This window comes from Cyprinus carpio, chromosome B21 (assembly GCF_018340385.1).
Source record: "Cyprinus carpio isolate SPL01 chromosome B21, ASM1834038v1, whole genome shotgun sequence".
NCBI classification, from domain to species: Eukaryota; Metazoa; Chordata; class Actinopteri; order Cypriniformes; family Cyprinidae; genus Cyprinus; species Cyprinus carpio.
The window spans coordinates 4,530,758-4,547,226 of NC_056617.1; the positions used below are offsets into that span (position 1 = coordinate 4,530,758).

General features: G+C 35.7%; 1 protein-coding gene across 2 annotated transcripts in view; it reads left to right on the forward strand.

Annotated features, from left to right (window-relative positions):
• The first annotated feature begins 3,901 nt into the window (after positions 1-3,901).
• LOC109055641 (formin-binding protein 1) overlaps positions 3,902-16,469 on the forward strand; it is a 71,181-nt gene continuing 58,613 nt past the window's right edge. Inside the window, exon 1 of one of the 2 annotated variants that reach the window (XM_042748307.1) lies at positions 3,902-4,269. In XM_042748307.1, coding sequence (XP_042604241.1) covers positions 4,246-4,269 — 24 coding nt within the window. In that variant the 5' untranslated portion in view covers positions 3,902-4,245. Of the gene's footprint in view, positions 4,270-12,487; positions 12,646-16,469 lie in introns of those variants that run through there. The other variant, XM_042748304.1, reaches the window with a different exon arrangement.

Consider the following 16,469-nt stretch of genomic DNA (forward strand, 5'->3'; position numbering starts at 1 on the left):
AAACAGTTTAAGAAAACATTTCAGGCCAACTGCACCGCTTAAGCAAACAATTTAAACTAGAAGATATGTACAGTGTTCTCACTGACCAACTTAATTGTTAGGTAAATATAAACAAATTTGGATGGATGCAGCATAAATAAACAAATAAATACAATGCAAAATAATATCCACGTTAAATTGTTTTAAAACATTCCACAATAAGCAGGTGAACTGAACAGTCCAGAACATGTCTCCTATTGAAAATGTATGGCACTTCATGAAGAGAATAAGATGACCACAGACTGCTGAGCGGGTCAAATCTTGTATCAAGTGAGATTTGTTTATATTTACAAAATACAAAACAGAGTTGGTCAGTGAAGACACTGGAGAGCTTTTCTTTGAACATTTGTCAGTTAAGTAAGAGAATTAGCTCCAACCCTAATTAAACCAAGGGCATGTTCAAACTCAAACCGGTGAGCAACATTTTACTACGGTTTCAAGTTGAATGACATGTTTCCTGGAAATGGTGTGCAATAGGGTTTGAGTTATGTTTTCTCTTGTTTGGGTGTGTCAAAAATGTCAGTCCAATCTGTAGCAACATATAGCTATATAAACCACACGGTATTAAAGAGACATCTTGCACAATGTTAATAACATCAAAATAAATTCACAAGAGCAAGTATATTGTTTGCACATATTTATTCACATTAAAGGCAAAATAACTGAAATAATAAGAGCACAAGTATACATCTGGAACTTCTTTAAGTCTACCCTTACGCAAAAGAAGTGCTATTAGTATACTTTTTTAAAACTAAAAATAGGAAATTATGCTTTTAGTTTACTTTTTATGTACTACTCAGAAATGGGCTTTATGTACTCCTCAGAAATATACTTAAAATGACATTTAAGTATACTTGATTTATACTTACAAAAAGTCTAAATATATTTGAGCTATACTTGTGCTCCTGGAATCCGTGTTTTCATTATTATACGGTAGAGGGCGCTAGTACACATCTTCTGTACAGAATTTCCCCCCAAAAAACACAAGTGAAGAAGAAAAAAAAAAACACCAGATACTAACACATGTAACACGATCATCTGACATGAAATAGCATCAAAAGTGTAACATTATGGAATAAAATGTCGACCGATAAGAAGTAATAATTACAGTCAAGCTTTGGGGTGTTGATCGACTCCATCTACGTTTTGATTATCATTCTGAATCCAATTCATAGACTTTTTTCAGCTTTTTGTTCAAAATGTTATTTCTTTATTTTTAATGAAGCTTACCCACATTAAAGTGTTTTAAAAAAGAAAGCATGAAGCTAGAATAAATTTTTTTTGTTTACAAGCAGATACCCTGTTCTTTCTTTGGATGTTTTGTATGTTCAGATATTCATAAAACAAAATATGTACAATTAAAACCTAAATAGGGACATAGTAGTATACTTAAAGTATAATGTAAAGTTCACTTGAAGAAAACTTTGAGTATTCTTGCAGTATAAAACTACTAAACTAGTAGTTTACTGAGAGTATACGTCAAAGTGTACAGTGTATTTAATTAGTAAACTATCAGTATACCTATAAGTTCACTTTTAGTATAATTGCAGTACAAACTACATACAACATAGAGGTAAACCAGCTGTGCACTCAAAGTTTGTTACTGTTATACTTAAAGTATACTTAAAAGTATACTTTTATATACTAGAAAGTAGTCCAATTTAGTCCCAAAGTGTATTGAAACAGTACACTTACAAGTATACTACTAGAACACTGATATTTGTATACTTGCTACATAAAGTATACTTAAAAATATACTTGAACTTTACTTAAGTATACTTAATAAAATAAACTTGAAGTATACTCCTTTTTGGTAAGAGTGACACTGATTAATGTAACATAAAAATACTATACATATTTATATATTTTGCTATTGTATAGTGGAGTGCCACTTTCATATACTTTTGAATACTCATCTGATTATATAATGGTGAATATTACAATTCATAGCACAACAACAGTGATCAGCAATATTGATAAGCCTAATGCTCACAATATGAATAATAAGGTCATACAGATCATAACACAGTCTCGGAGGTAAGAAGTGGATCATTCTTCACCTGAAATGTTTGCGAGACAAATGTTGGATCACAATAATTAGGGACCACAGTTTCCACAAATCCCTTCACTGGATTGGGATGTTCTCTTTTATTCTGAAGGGCAAGGGCAGTGACTGTAACATCGAGTGTATTTTGCAGTGTTAAACACATATTTATACCGATTTCATAAGGCTCTGAAAATTCTTCAAAAAGAACACAAAGAATGGCCTTCTCAGCTGCCATAGTTGCATCTCTTGCGTCATCAGAACAGGATGCTCAACACACCACCGTTTCTGTTTAAAAACGTTTTGCAACGTTTTGTCGGGGCTGAACGCAGCCCAGCTTAAACCTATTATTCGAAACTAATCACAGTCTTTAGGATTTTTAGGATCTCCTACAGTTAAAATGTTCACCTGCGTTTGTTGCTGCAGTAAAGCAATCCGCCATTTATAAATAGGGCCTATACTTTTAGTCTATCACATGTTCTCGCATTTATTGTTTTATTTTTAATGTGTTTCATAAACACATTATTTTTGATATAATACTGTTTTGATTAAGTTTGCTATTTGTAATATTATAATTAATTATTTTTCATAGAGTCATTTTTGTTGGATTGTATTATTAAAATAATGTGGTTTTAATCCTCAAACATCACTGTAATTATTAATTATGATATTTAAATATGGAACCCACAACAATTAAAAAACAAAAACATACAAATATGTTGTCCCCCATATTTTAATTTGTATATAATCACATGTGAGATTTCAGTAATATTTTAATATTAATATTATTAATAATTACAATATCATTAAATGTTTTGTGATGTTAAAATTAGTTTATTTGTAATTTATTGGTTTGACTGAATGCAGAAACTGGTTTGACTGTAGCTGTCTAACCAAACAACAGCATGATCTCTAAAATGTCTCTTTAGAGGACAAAACTGAAGGGACAATCTAGTGATTTAGGGCAGAGTAAGTTGTTTACAAAGTTTGTGGATCCAGTGGATCAATCTCACTAACTTCAATACGCTTAAATCAGACATTATTCCCTGTTCTCTGCAGACTTTGAGACACATTGAAGGCGTCTGTCCACTAGATGTCGCTGCAAGCTTGTTTTTATCCCAACAAGCGTCATCTGCAGCCGTCATTATTCACGCGCTCTTGCCAAAATTACATTTCATCATTGTTAGTGACGGTGCATTGCAGAGATGATTGCAAATACTTGTTAATATTGTAAACATAAATAGGCCCCATATTCAAAACATTTATAAGAGTTTTCCCAAAATGTAGAGAGCTGTTCTGTGACATAAATTAACACAAACCGAAATGCATTCACATCACACCGAATAATATTTTACATTTAATATTACAGTTCGTTACGTGATTGTTTTAGCCTACCATCCATCTGCCTAAAATGTTTCAATTCCATAATTATGATGAGACAATGCAAAGCACTAATTATACATTATATGCTTACTATATATTTATCCGAATGTCACATGATCATAATATCACACTTTTTGAAATATTAATGAAATATTTATTTATGCATAAAGCACTTTTCAGCACCCAAAAGGGAACAAGGCATACCATGAGAAACAAAAACTTGTTAAATAACAGCTCTTTTTGTTTTGACCAGGCTCGCCATCTGTCCAAGCGAGTGAATTATCATCATTTATCGATTTTTTCCGATTCTTCTCCGTTCTACGGCGTGCGCGCTCCCGCGAGTGCAGCTGTCACCGGGGCATCGAAGCGCGCTCCGAGCTCTGCGTCTGTCTCTCAGAGAGCGCGCGCGCGCGTGTGAGAGAGGGAGAGAGAGAGAGAGAGAGAGAGAGAGAGAGAGAGAGAGAGAGAGTTTTTGTATTTGAACATCATGCTTCTGCAGTTCCGTGCCGTTTTGAGGAAACGTGCGTGCAGAATCGCTGCTTTTTAGGTGCCTTTCTCATATCAGGAAGAAAGAGAGAGAGTCAGTGCAAGAAGCCTCCGGAGACACACACCCACCCCCCACGCAAACACACACACACACACACACACACACACACACTGCGCTTTCACTCGCGCAGAAGCCGAGGAGCGAGAGACACGCACTGCTGTGTGGTTTGGAGTGCAAACACTCATCTGAACGCACGAGTCGTGGATTATTACGCGAAGAACGCTTGGAAACCATGAGCTGGGGAACCGAGCTATGGGTGAGTTTGTGCCGTGCGTGACGGGGGTCGGTTATCGAGGGGGGTGGATTTGATAACGGGTTCATGGGCACTGTGCGTAAAGCCAAGCCGCTTTGGGAACGTCAGTGCATGTGAACAGCAACTGCCTCTTACACTGAGAGAGTTTATAGAGGCATATAGAATGTGTCCGTGTATATATGATACATATATAATGCACATCAATCGCATAACTGCATCTCAATATATTTGTATAGGTTTACATATATAGATATAGAGTATTTATACATGCACATGTATATATTATTATGCTTTATATTCACATACTAGTATATTATAATATATTTAGTGTTTTTTTTTTTTTTTTTTTTACATAGTATGTATGTAAAAAGTGTGCATACTGTACATGTGACCCTGGACCACGAAACCAGTCATATAATTGAGATTTATACATTATCTGAAAGCTGAGTAAATAAGCTTTCCACTGATGTGTGGTTTGTTAGGATAGGACAATATTTGATTATCTGAGGGTGCAAAAAAATCAAAATATTGAGAAAATCACCTTTAAAGTTGTCCAAATGAAGTTTTTAGCAATGCATATTACTTGATCAAAAATTACGTTTTGATATATTTATGGTAGGAAATTTACAAAATAACTACATGAAACATGATCTTTACTTAATATCCTTATGATTTTTGGCATAAAATAAAAATAATAATAATTTTTACCCATACAGTGTATTTCTGGCTATCGCTACAAATAAACCTGTGCTACGTATGACTAGTTTTGTGGTCCAGGGTAACATATATGCATGTCAAAATACACTTTCCATATCATTTTATGTAGATATGGATTCTAGACCAGAATGTCTAAATAATATTTTTTTAGAAATTAAGTTGCATAGTCTATATAAATATATATCTTCTATATATTCAGAAAATAGCAGATATTTTCAGTAAATATAAATATGCATTGATGACCCCAGTATGTGCACTTTTAAGTGTGTAGTTGTGATTGTGTGTATGCTGTGATGTGATGAAGATGTTTAGGTGGGTTATTTGTGTTTGTGTTTTTGGAGGTGAACCATCTTGGCCTCATGACAGAACTTTTCATCTTCTTCAGCCTGCTGTTGCTTGTTGTCACACTGGTGTCTGTGCATCATCTCTAGGGCCTGTTGTACTTGTCCATGCACCTCAGGGTATTTTTAGTCCATAGTGGTTGTGGTGCGGAAATGTCAGCCACACTATCTTGTGTGCTGTGGTCCAATGCAATGCAAATATCAACACAAGAAGCAGATTCTGTATTTAACATATTATTTTAATAGGAGAGATCATAGCATGTCATAGATGCCCAGAGCTACTTTAAGATATCAAAATCGGATATTACACATAATAGTTATGAGTAATTCAGCTTATAAAGCCTAGGATGACCTGACATCTTAAATTTGTGTGTATGATTTAATATTTAGCATAAAATTACCAAGATTTTTAAGACTTCTAGGCTTTGACTTGGTTTATAAAAGTTAAACATCTGCTTTTTAAAGTGCTGGTTTGTTTAATACAACATTGCATTAGTATGTGAAATATATACTATATTTATTGGCATCCATCCATCTGTCTGATAGATTGAATGGCCTTAAAACCTTCAGATTTCAAGCTTTTAAATCCCCTTTAAACTTTCTTATAAAAATTTGTATATATAAATTGGGAAACGTGCTATAGAAAAATATTTGTATTAATATGTGTTTTCAGGAGTCTGATTTAATGGGCTTTTTGCAGGTCAGGCCGGAGAGACCCCTGATGCCAGGGGCCCGATTGATCGCTAACTGAATCCTCACAGTCTTTGTTTGTATTGATCAGCTTTTATAGACTGTATGACAGTGGCTCGATGACCTGCGCTGAGCTGTGTAATGTGATTGCTGTGTATTTTACTGTCCTTCTGTTGTTATTCACAGAATGAGAATCAGTGACATTAGAAATCTAGAACTAGGGTTTGTTAAAGCAGTAAGACACTCAAGGTTAAGCATTACAGTGATTTTATCACAGATAAGGAGGGTGAAGGGTGGTTCATCTATAAGATTTAGAGTTGGATTTATAGTTCAGTTTTGGAATTGTAAAAAAAAAAAAAATTACATGTTTATCTAGAGCCTGGGTTTAAACTTTTTTTTGATTGCATGCTGGAATATTAGCGGTGCATTTACTATCTGACTCGTGCATGACTCTCACACACACACACACACACACACACACACACACACACACACACACACACACACACACACACACACACACACAGGCACTAAAGAGCCAAGTAACCGAGGAGGCCACTATGCGTCACAACCATAAGCTGCTGTCTGCCATGTTGTGGATGCCCACTGGCACCAAACCAACATACACAAACACAAACCTGCGGGACGTTCTCTTAATCTCATGCATACTTTACTCTTTCTTTTATTAGGTCCTGTTTATTGTATTTTCTCTATTCAGCAAACTAAACCTAAACCCTCAGCAAATATGTGATGACCCTTTCTTAAAATCAGCACAAATTTAAAATTAGCAACATCCTTTATGCTGCAGAGAGAAAGAAGTGATGAGCTGAATACTACTTTTAAGAAATCTCCGATATAAAGATATGACAGGAATAGGAAGAGTAGCATGCATTTCATGACAAATTCAGCTAATGTGCATTTACTGTGCCTGAGACTATGTATAGAATAGCATGCAAACATACTATTCTTATCTCTTATCTTTGAAATATAGGAAGTACAGTACAGTATGCTGTTGTTGTTTTTTTGAGTCAAGAGTTATCTAAAGTCATTTTTACTAATCAAAATAATGCTAAATATTAGATTAAAAAAATAGACAAATTAGTAATGCTGTCTTGGCAGCTGAATTAAAATAATTTAACAAACTAAAAAAATTAAATTAAAACTTCATATAAAAAAATTACAACAGAAAACACAACAAAATGACATGACAAACTAAAATTAAAACTGAAAAAAGTTAATCTGAAATATTAATACTAGTAATAGTATGTAAATAATATTAAAATAACACTTTACAACACACTCAAGTGACAAATGTGCAGTATACTCTACAAGGAATACTGTATCCCACAATGCATTGCTTTGACCTTCCATTTTCAGTGTGAATGAATTGCTAGTAACTTAAGCTGCAATTTTTAACATTTACTGATTTGTTATTTGAGCTGACTGACAAACCTTACAGCATTTATTGCTTAAATGCAATGCAAAATAACTGCAGTTTCCAAGTTGGCAACTTGACACCACTTACATGCAGCATGTGACAGCAATGTAGCGACTGCATATTTTCTCTTTCCTGCTTGTATAAACACACGTGCCCGGCTAATGAGATGTTGAGATGTTATCATTTCAACAGTTTCTCATTGTCTTTAATTTCCTTGTCTGTTTTGCAGGTGAGCTCTTTCCTACTTCTACCTCTTTCCTAGTTTTCTCCTCTTTTCCCCACATTTTCTCATTCTGTTTGATTCTTTCCTCTCTTTTGTCTGTCTTGTTTTGGCTTCAGACTGTGCGAGCGACTCCCGCCGGGGGTCTCTGTTATAGGAGAATCTGATCAAATGATTCATCCCTGCTGATCATTTAATCTCAGTGATTCAGAGGATCATCCCTGCTGATTCACTAGTGTTGACTCAGTGTTGACTCAGTGAATCAGCAGGGCATCGATTCATACAGAGCAGTGAAAAACAGTGGCTGTGAGGAATGCTTGACTGTAATTGGCCACTTGGTTACAAAGATCTAGAATGCTATTGGCTGTTTTAAAGAGGAATGCTGGAATGTTATTAGCCCTTTCTTGCTTATTACAGCCGCAAAATGGCAATCCATACCCTGTAATTTATCTTAATCAATTTTTGTGTGTGTGTGTCTTGCGTGACTAGTTTTTCTTACCCAACAGACCACAACAGAATGCAGTGTGACCAAAGTAGTTCACTTAATCCTCCAAAACTGATCAGTATTTACTATTGTGCAGAATAACTATTTTAAGTGCAATGCAAGTGAATGGGGACTGGAGTTGTTGAGCTACAAAACGACATAAAAAGCACAGTAAAAGTAGTCTATATGATGCATGTGGGATATTTGATCTCTTCTGAACTCATACAGTATCTTTATGTGAGGAAGTGACTGATATTTCAGCAATTTTACACTGCAGACCTTTCCCTCCTCTGAAGTGGACAGTCTCATTTGCAAGTGTGTAAAATTTAAATATCGTGCATCAAAACACATGGCAAGAGGTTTGACTTCTATGCACTAAATGCATTAAACATAAATTATTCTCACTTGTGTTGTGACTATTCATAATTGATATCAAACCTGGGTAAATTTTGAAGATGAAATGGGTTTGCACCAGTCCAATTTATTTTAGTTGTACGGGAAAAAAGAGCAGCATGAACATTCTGCAAAACATCTCTTTTTGTGTTCAACATCAGATAAAGTTTAGAATGACATTAGGTTGATTAAATGATCACTAAATTGTCATTTTTGGGTGAACTAACCCAAGTTAGTTTGGAAGCTAGGGCTGCATGTTTTGTGGGAAAATATGTGATTCTTCTGCTAAAAATGAAGATTAAAATGTGTATTTTGTTAATTTAATTTAATTTAATTTTAAAAAACGTAGGTTTCCTGTGTTTGTTCGTAGGGCTATAAAATATATATAAAAACATATATACTATAATATAATATAATGCTATTGTAATTATATTTTAGAAAAGTATTTAAGAAAAAAATATTATCAACTTGATATTTATCAAGTATTCAAATTACACACTGTACCTTTAAATCTCTTCTCTCTCCTTTTACCCTTGAGTGTGTCGTTCTGCAGTAGCTCTATAAAGAAGAAAGGTTCTACTGTATCTCCATCCTACTTTACAGTCCCTGTGTGTGTGTGTTCGTGTGTGTGTGCATGCGTGAGAGATATATGGAGTATGTCCTCAATCTCTTCAGTGTATGGAGAATGATTAGCATGCGGTTAAATCCAGCGAGGGGGATGGGCTCGTCCTGTGAGGAGAAACAGGGATGTTAAAAGGGAAAGATAGATATGTTGGAGGTGAAGACTGTGTGTAGAAGGTGAACGCCAGTGCAGTCATGCTTTAGTAGTGACGTCATAGCAAATAATCACGCACACTTCATTCTCGTGTCAGAATGCTTACATTAGTGAGAATAAAAGCACCGCTCTGCTCTTTCTTTATGTGAAACGCTCGCATAGATAAGAAGCCTCACGTTTGATCATATGTGATTCATTTATACAGAAAATCATTTGGTGTAGAAAAGTTTTCACTCAGAATTTGCTAGTGAACTGCACAAACAATTACAAAGACTTTGGAAAATTATCTGTTTTTTGGGCCTCTGTATCTGTGAGGCCTCTTATCTCTGTACTTACACACATCTCTTGATTTCTCTCTGTGGTTAGGAGTCATGTTAGCGGAAGGAAGTGGCATGACAGGAAGTGATGTCGTACATCCTCAAGAGATGCACTGTTGCACTGAAGTTTGAGAGAGCTCTGAATGACTCGCAGTGTTTTGCAGCAGAGGAGGTTTAGCTGTCACACTCTTTATAGGCTTTATTATAGGTTCAGCGTTTCCTCTGTGAGCCGCACCACTGAAGAATGTGGTGCTGAGAAACAATACACCTCCAACCACACATAATGACTGTTTTCATCTCTCTCTGTAGCAGTAAACATGAATCATGTGCAGTCCTTTTGGCACCGGCTGATGACATCATCTCCGATATACAGTGGCACTTTCTAATGACATCATCCGTTCGGAATGCTGCTCTGTTATTTAGTTTAAGATTATATTATGTGCAATTTTATGAAACAACCTCTCAAGTTTTGTGAGTGTCTATCATTCCATATATCTGTTTTCTATCTATCGTCCTGTTGCTCTGTCTATAGTTCTATCTATCTTTCATTCTGTCGCTCTATCTATTGTTCTATCTATCGTTCTATCTGTCATAGTGTCACTCTATGCTTTTCTCTGTTTTCTACATTTTGCTGCCCTATCTATCGTTCTGTTGCTGTATCTATCATTCTATCACTTTATCTATCATTTTATCTATTCGTTTGTTGCTCTATCTACTGCTCTAACTATTTATCATTCTGTCTATCTGTTGTTCCATCTATCGTTCTGTCACTCTAACATTCTATCTATTGTTCTGTTGCTCTGTCTATCATTCTATCCATCATTCTATCTATCTATCTTTTAACTAGCGTTCTATCTATCTGCTGTTCCATCTATCGTTCTGTCGCTCTATCATTCTATCTATTGTTCTGTCACTCTGTTTATTGTTCTGTTGCTCTATCTATCATTCTATCCATCATTATATCAATCTATCTTTTAGCTATCATTCTGTTATTCCATTTATTGTTCTGTTGCTCTATCTATCATCCCATCTATCGTTTTTTGCTCTATCATTCTATCTATCGTTCTATCTGTTGTTCCATCTATTGTTCTATCTATAGTTTTGTTGATCTATCTATCGTTCTATGACTCTATCTATTGTTCTGTCACTCTATCTATCATTCTGTCTATCACTTTGTCACTCTGTCTATCGTTCAGTCTGTTGCTCTATCTACTGTTCTATAGTTCCATCTATGGTTCTGTTGCTCTATATATTGTTCTATTGTTTTGTTGCTCTATCTATCATTCTATCTGTTGTTCTGTCTGTCTATCATTTTATCTTTTGCTGTGTTGCTCTATTGCTCTATCTGTTGTTCCATCATCATTCTGTCACTCTATCTATCAATCTATTTATTGTTCTGCCACTCTAACTTTCGCTCTGTCTGTCGTTCATCTATCATTCTATCTATTGCTCTGTCGCTCTATCTTTCTGTCTATTGTTCTGTGTATCGTTCTGTCACTCTATCTATTGTTCTATCATTCTGTCATTCTATCTATAGTTCTATCGATCTATGAATCTGTCTCTCACAGTGTTTAACTGTCCAGTTAAAGCATTTACTAGTCTAGACACAACAGTAGCCCACTTTTTCATTGCTCTCTATCCTTTTTCCCTCTAAACACATTCAAATTTTATTGGATTTTTACGAATATCCAACATTGGTAAATGGAAAAAATGTTAAAAGAAAAAAATGAAAGAAAAAAGAAGCTTGTTTCCAATGCCAAAATACACAAAGTAAAATTTTTAAATACCAACCATTACAGATAAAGTTTTCAGAATCTTTCGACTCGTTTGGTTGAATTAATGTGTGATAAATTAAGCATTTTTTCTGTGTTATTTGTGAGTGCGTAGATTTTGTGTGATGGATTCATAGGTTTTATGGTGCATTATATCGTATTAGTGCATATCCAAGAAACCAAGTATGCTTTAATTTCAAGAACAAGCTCTTGAGTAAGAAAACAAGAGCTTTGTGGCTTTCCTGAGGAGAGCTCGTATGTGTATGAGCCCCTCCGCCTGGAAGCTCACAAACGCGTCCATTCAGAGAGGAAGTCAAGTGTGGCAGAACATGTGATTGTTTCAGAGACAGAGACAAAGAGGGAGAAGCGTATTTAATAACTGCAGCACGTTTGAGACGCTCATTGCAGAAGCAGTCAAATAGGATGTTACTCAATTTTCCAGCAGATCAAGTCTGTATCATAATGATATTTTTCAATTTCTGATTGGTGTAAAGGTGCCTCAGTGATGCTAAGTGGATTTGGATAGTTTCCAGGGTGTTGCTATGTTGATATGCATGTAAACCTGTTTAATTTAAACAGTAATACAGTAATACAGAATAAAATGAAGCAACACTGATTAGTTATTTTTAACTAATAAGGATGACAAAAGCAAATAAAAATGACTAAAATAAATAAATAAATACTATAATATTATTATAATAGTATATAAATAATTCTAAATTAACACTGCTTCCTGTTGACTTGAAGTGCTGGAAATTAGTCAAATTAGTAATAGTAATACATATAAACCTTAATACGAATAGCTAGGCCAGATCATAACCATATAAGAGTAGTAAATGAAAAGCTGCTTATGACATGGAAGACATAAATCTCTGTTCTGCTCTGAAACAGGAAATAAAACAATGAAAACCATTTATGTCATTGCTGATAACCTTTATTGCAACCTTTAGGACTTTCACTTCTATTTGCATGTAAATGTCTGTAAGTGTTTGATCTAAGAGCTCAGTCGTGTGGGAATAAGGCAAAGTGGACGCTCACACACACACAAATACACACCACACTCGCATTCATACACATATCTGTCATAGTCACATTTGGACACACTGACCGGCCGTCTCAGCTGTCCCGCTCGGGTGTGGCTACTGTAATAGTGAAGGATATAAGCCCGTTGACTTTGGGGAGTCATGGACCCTATTAAGGGAGAGACGCTGTTAAAAGTCCAGCTATTACGGGTAAGTTAAGTTGAAATTGTGTATGTGTGTGCTTGTATTTGGTGCACTATATGCTTTGACATGAAGTTAAAGTCATGTCAGACTAAGGCAGGTTGTCTGGTACTGGTTGTTCTGACTGAGTGAAGCATGGTTATGGCTTATAGTTAAGATTTGAAATAAAATAAATGGAGTTTTAGCTATTGAGATGTGAGATTGAAATTGAGACAATTACAGTGGGTACGGAAAGTATTCAGACCCCCTTAAATTTTTCACTCTTTGTTATATTGCAGCCATTTGCTAAAATCATTTAAGTTTTTCATTTTTTTCCTCATTAATGTACACAAAGCACCCCAGACAGAAAAACACAGAATTGTTGACATTTTTGCACATTTATTAAAAAAGCAAAACTGAAATATCACATGGTCCTAAGTATTCAGACCCTTTGGTGTGACACTCATAAATTTAACTCAGGTGCTGTCCATTTCTTCTGATCATCCTTGAGATGGTTCTACACCTTCATTTGAGTCCAGCTGTGTTTGATTATACTGATTGGACTTGATTAGGAAAGCCACACACCTGTCTATATAAGACCTTACAGCTCACAGTGCATGTCAGAGCAAATGAGAATCATGAGGTCAAAGGAACTGCCTGAAGAGCTCAGGGACAGAATTGTGGCAAGGCACAGATCTGGCCAAGGTTACAACAAAAAAATCATGAGGTGCACACTTAAGGTTCCTAAGAGCACAGTGGCCTCCATAATCCTTAAATGGAAGACGTTTGGGACGACCAGAACCCTTCCTAGAGCTGGCCGTCCGGCCAAACTGAGCTATCGTGGGAGAAGAGCCTTGGGGAGAGAGGTAAAGAAGAACCCAAAGATCACTGTGGCTAAGCTCCAGAGATGCAGTTGGGAGATGGGAGAAAGTTGTAGAAAGTCAACCATCACTGCAGCCCTCCACCAGTCAGGGCTTTATGGCAGAGTGTCCCAACGGAAGCCTCTCCTCAGTGCAAGACACATGAAAGCACACCTGAAGGACTCCAAGATAGAACTTTTTGGCCATAATTCTAAGCAGTATGTGTGGAGAAAACCAGGCACTGCTCATCACCTGTCCAATACAGTCCCAACAGTGAAGCATGGTGGTGGCAGCATCATGATGTGGGGGTGTTTTTCAGCTGCAGGGACAGGACGACTGGTTGCAATCAAGGGAAAGATGAATGCGGCCAAGTACAGGGATATCCTGGATGAAAACCTTCTCCAGAGTGCTTAGGACCTCAGACTGGGCCGAAGGTCACCTTCCAACAAGACAATGACCCTAAGCACACAGCTAAAATAACGAAGGAGTGGCTTCATCACAACTCCGTGACTGTTCTTGAATGGCCCAGCCAGAGCCCTGACTTAAACCCAATTGAGCATCTCTGGAGAGACCTGAAAATGGCTGTCCACCAATGTTTACCATCCAACCTAACAGAACTGGAGAGGATCTGCAAGGAGGAATGGCAGAGGATCCCCAAATCCAGGTGTGAAAAACTTGTTGCATCTTTCCCAAAAAGACTCATGGCTGTATTAGATCAAAAGGGTGCTTCTACTAAATACTGAGCAAAGGGTCTGAATACTTAGGACCATGTGATATTTCAGTTTTTCTTTTTTAATAAATGTGCAAAAATGTCAACAATTCTGTGTTTTTCTGTCAATATGGGGTGCTGTGTGTACATTAATGAGGAAAAAAATGAACTTAAATGATTTTAGCAAATGGCTGTAATATAACAAAGAGTGAAAAATTTAAGGGGGTCTGAATACTTTCCGTACCCACTGTACATAAATCTTGTTCATTTTCCTGAAAAAGTGTAACACTATGCTTTCAAAATATTGCTCTGTTTGAGAATTCCAAAAAGCCTGAGCAAACTGACTGATTTAACCAATGGTTTTGGTTTGGGGGCGGGACTAACTGTTTGTCTGACCAATGGAAAACAGGGACAGTTTTGAGGGAAACCGACTTAAAAACAATCATTATTTTTGCAATTGAGTTTGTGACAATAGCACAGAAATTGCACATTTCATCTTTAATTACATTAAAATAAATTTGATGTATAAATAATTTTTATTCGTAAATTGCTACATTTTACAATTTTTTAAAATTGTAAATTAAACAATATCTACAATTTTATTGTAGTCCAATAATTTTGTTTTATTTACAACTTCGCAAAAAAAATTTTTTTACAGTGTACCTTAAGTTCAAAGAGTTCAGATGGCTAATGTCAATAATTTCTTTACATTTTATAGCCAATATTAAAATTGAATACAATTTTGTATGAGCATAACATGCTAAAAGCAAATTTGAATAGTTTTTGTCAGTCAAATCAATTTTCTGTTGCTTAAGTGAATTTAGGCATGACAACATTATGAAATGTTTTATTTTGACAAGAAAAACCGTTGATAAGAAAGCTTTACATTGTAAAAATGACATCAAAGTTGTAAATAAAGCAAAGATTTTTACAAAAAATACTATTTCAGTCTTTCTATGTCAAACTTTTCACTTTTATGTTTAATTAAACGTTACTTGCTATTTCTTTGTAATTCTTTGTCAAATTTACTAACCATTTTTTAATGAATTTATTTTTATTTTTTTTTTTTCAGCGTAGGAAAGCTTGTTTAAAAATATATGGTTCTTAAAGTGTTACTTTTTGTCGTAAAGCAGATTAGAAAGTAATATAAAAAAGTAATCAAAAGTCATCTAAAATCTACAAATAGGCAAAATCCATAATTAAATATCCAGTATCCATATCTTTAAGTGTTAAAGTGTTTGTGAAGGAATACAGCATACAGCACATGCATGATGTGTGTGTTTTCTCTCGTTGTGTGTGAGCATGAAATTTGGAGAAGGTGAGAAAGATTTGGTGTAGTGATAAAGTTTTTAACTGTAGCCACATGGCTGGTGTGTTAGACAGCAGCAGACCAATGAAACACGCGGTCAGACGTGCACGTGGAGGTTAAATGTGTCCCGTATGGTGGATGTTTGCATCACCTTGATGTCGAGTTTCCACTGAACCCAGACAATTGTTTCTGAAAATGGAAGATAAAAAGATTCCCTGCTGCTTGCACGACCTGCAAATAGACTGTGAGACTGGGACACCTTCCATAAAAAAACACACACACCAAAGCCCAACCCAGTACACCGCCTCTGGAATGACACACACACACACACACACACACACTCACACACACTCACACACACACACACACACACACACACACACACACACACACACACACACAGACAGGCTGTCCTGCTGCTGGGGTCGCGTTCTGCCCTGTAACTGGAGCCAACATGTTTCCTGCAGCATGTGTGTGTGTGTCTTGTGTGTGTGTGTGAGCATGTGTCTGTGGTAACGCATGGACAGCTTAAAAATAGTGTGTGCTTTTAAATCAGAATAGGAGAAAATTAGCAAGCAAAAGTGGGAAATAATTTGACACATTCCCATAATGTGAGCTGTGTTAGAAGCAGCGAGTTTTCACGAGGGAAGTGTGCACCTGAAGTAGGTCACCTGATCTGAGAAACACACACGCTGTGGTGATGTTTTGTCATATGAATATGAAAGCTGAAACTTTTAGAATTTTTTAACAAAAGGGATCGTTTATCCAAAAGTGTTAATTCTATACAATCATTCACTCCTTTGAAAATCATATGATTTAAGTTATTTTGTGGAACACAAAAGGAGACGTTTTGAAGAATGTTCTCTCAGCTTTTAGTCATTTTAGTAATTTTTTAGTCATTTTAGTATTTTATTTCAGTCTAATTTTCAGTAAAGTTAATTTATATATTGTTTATATGGTATATATGGTAAGTTTA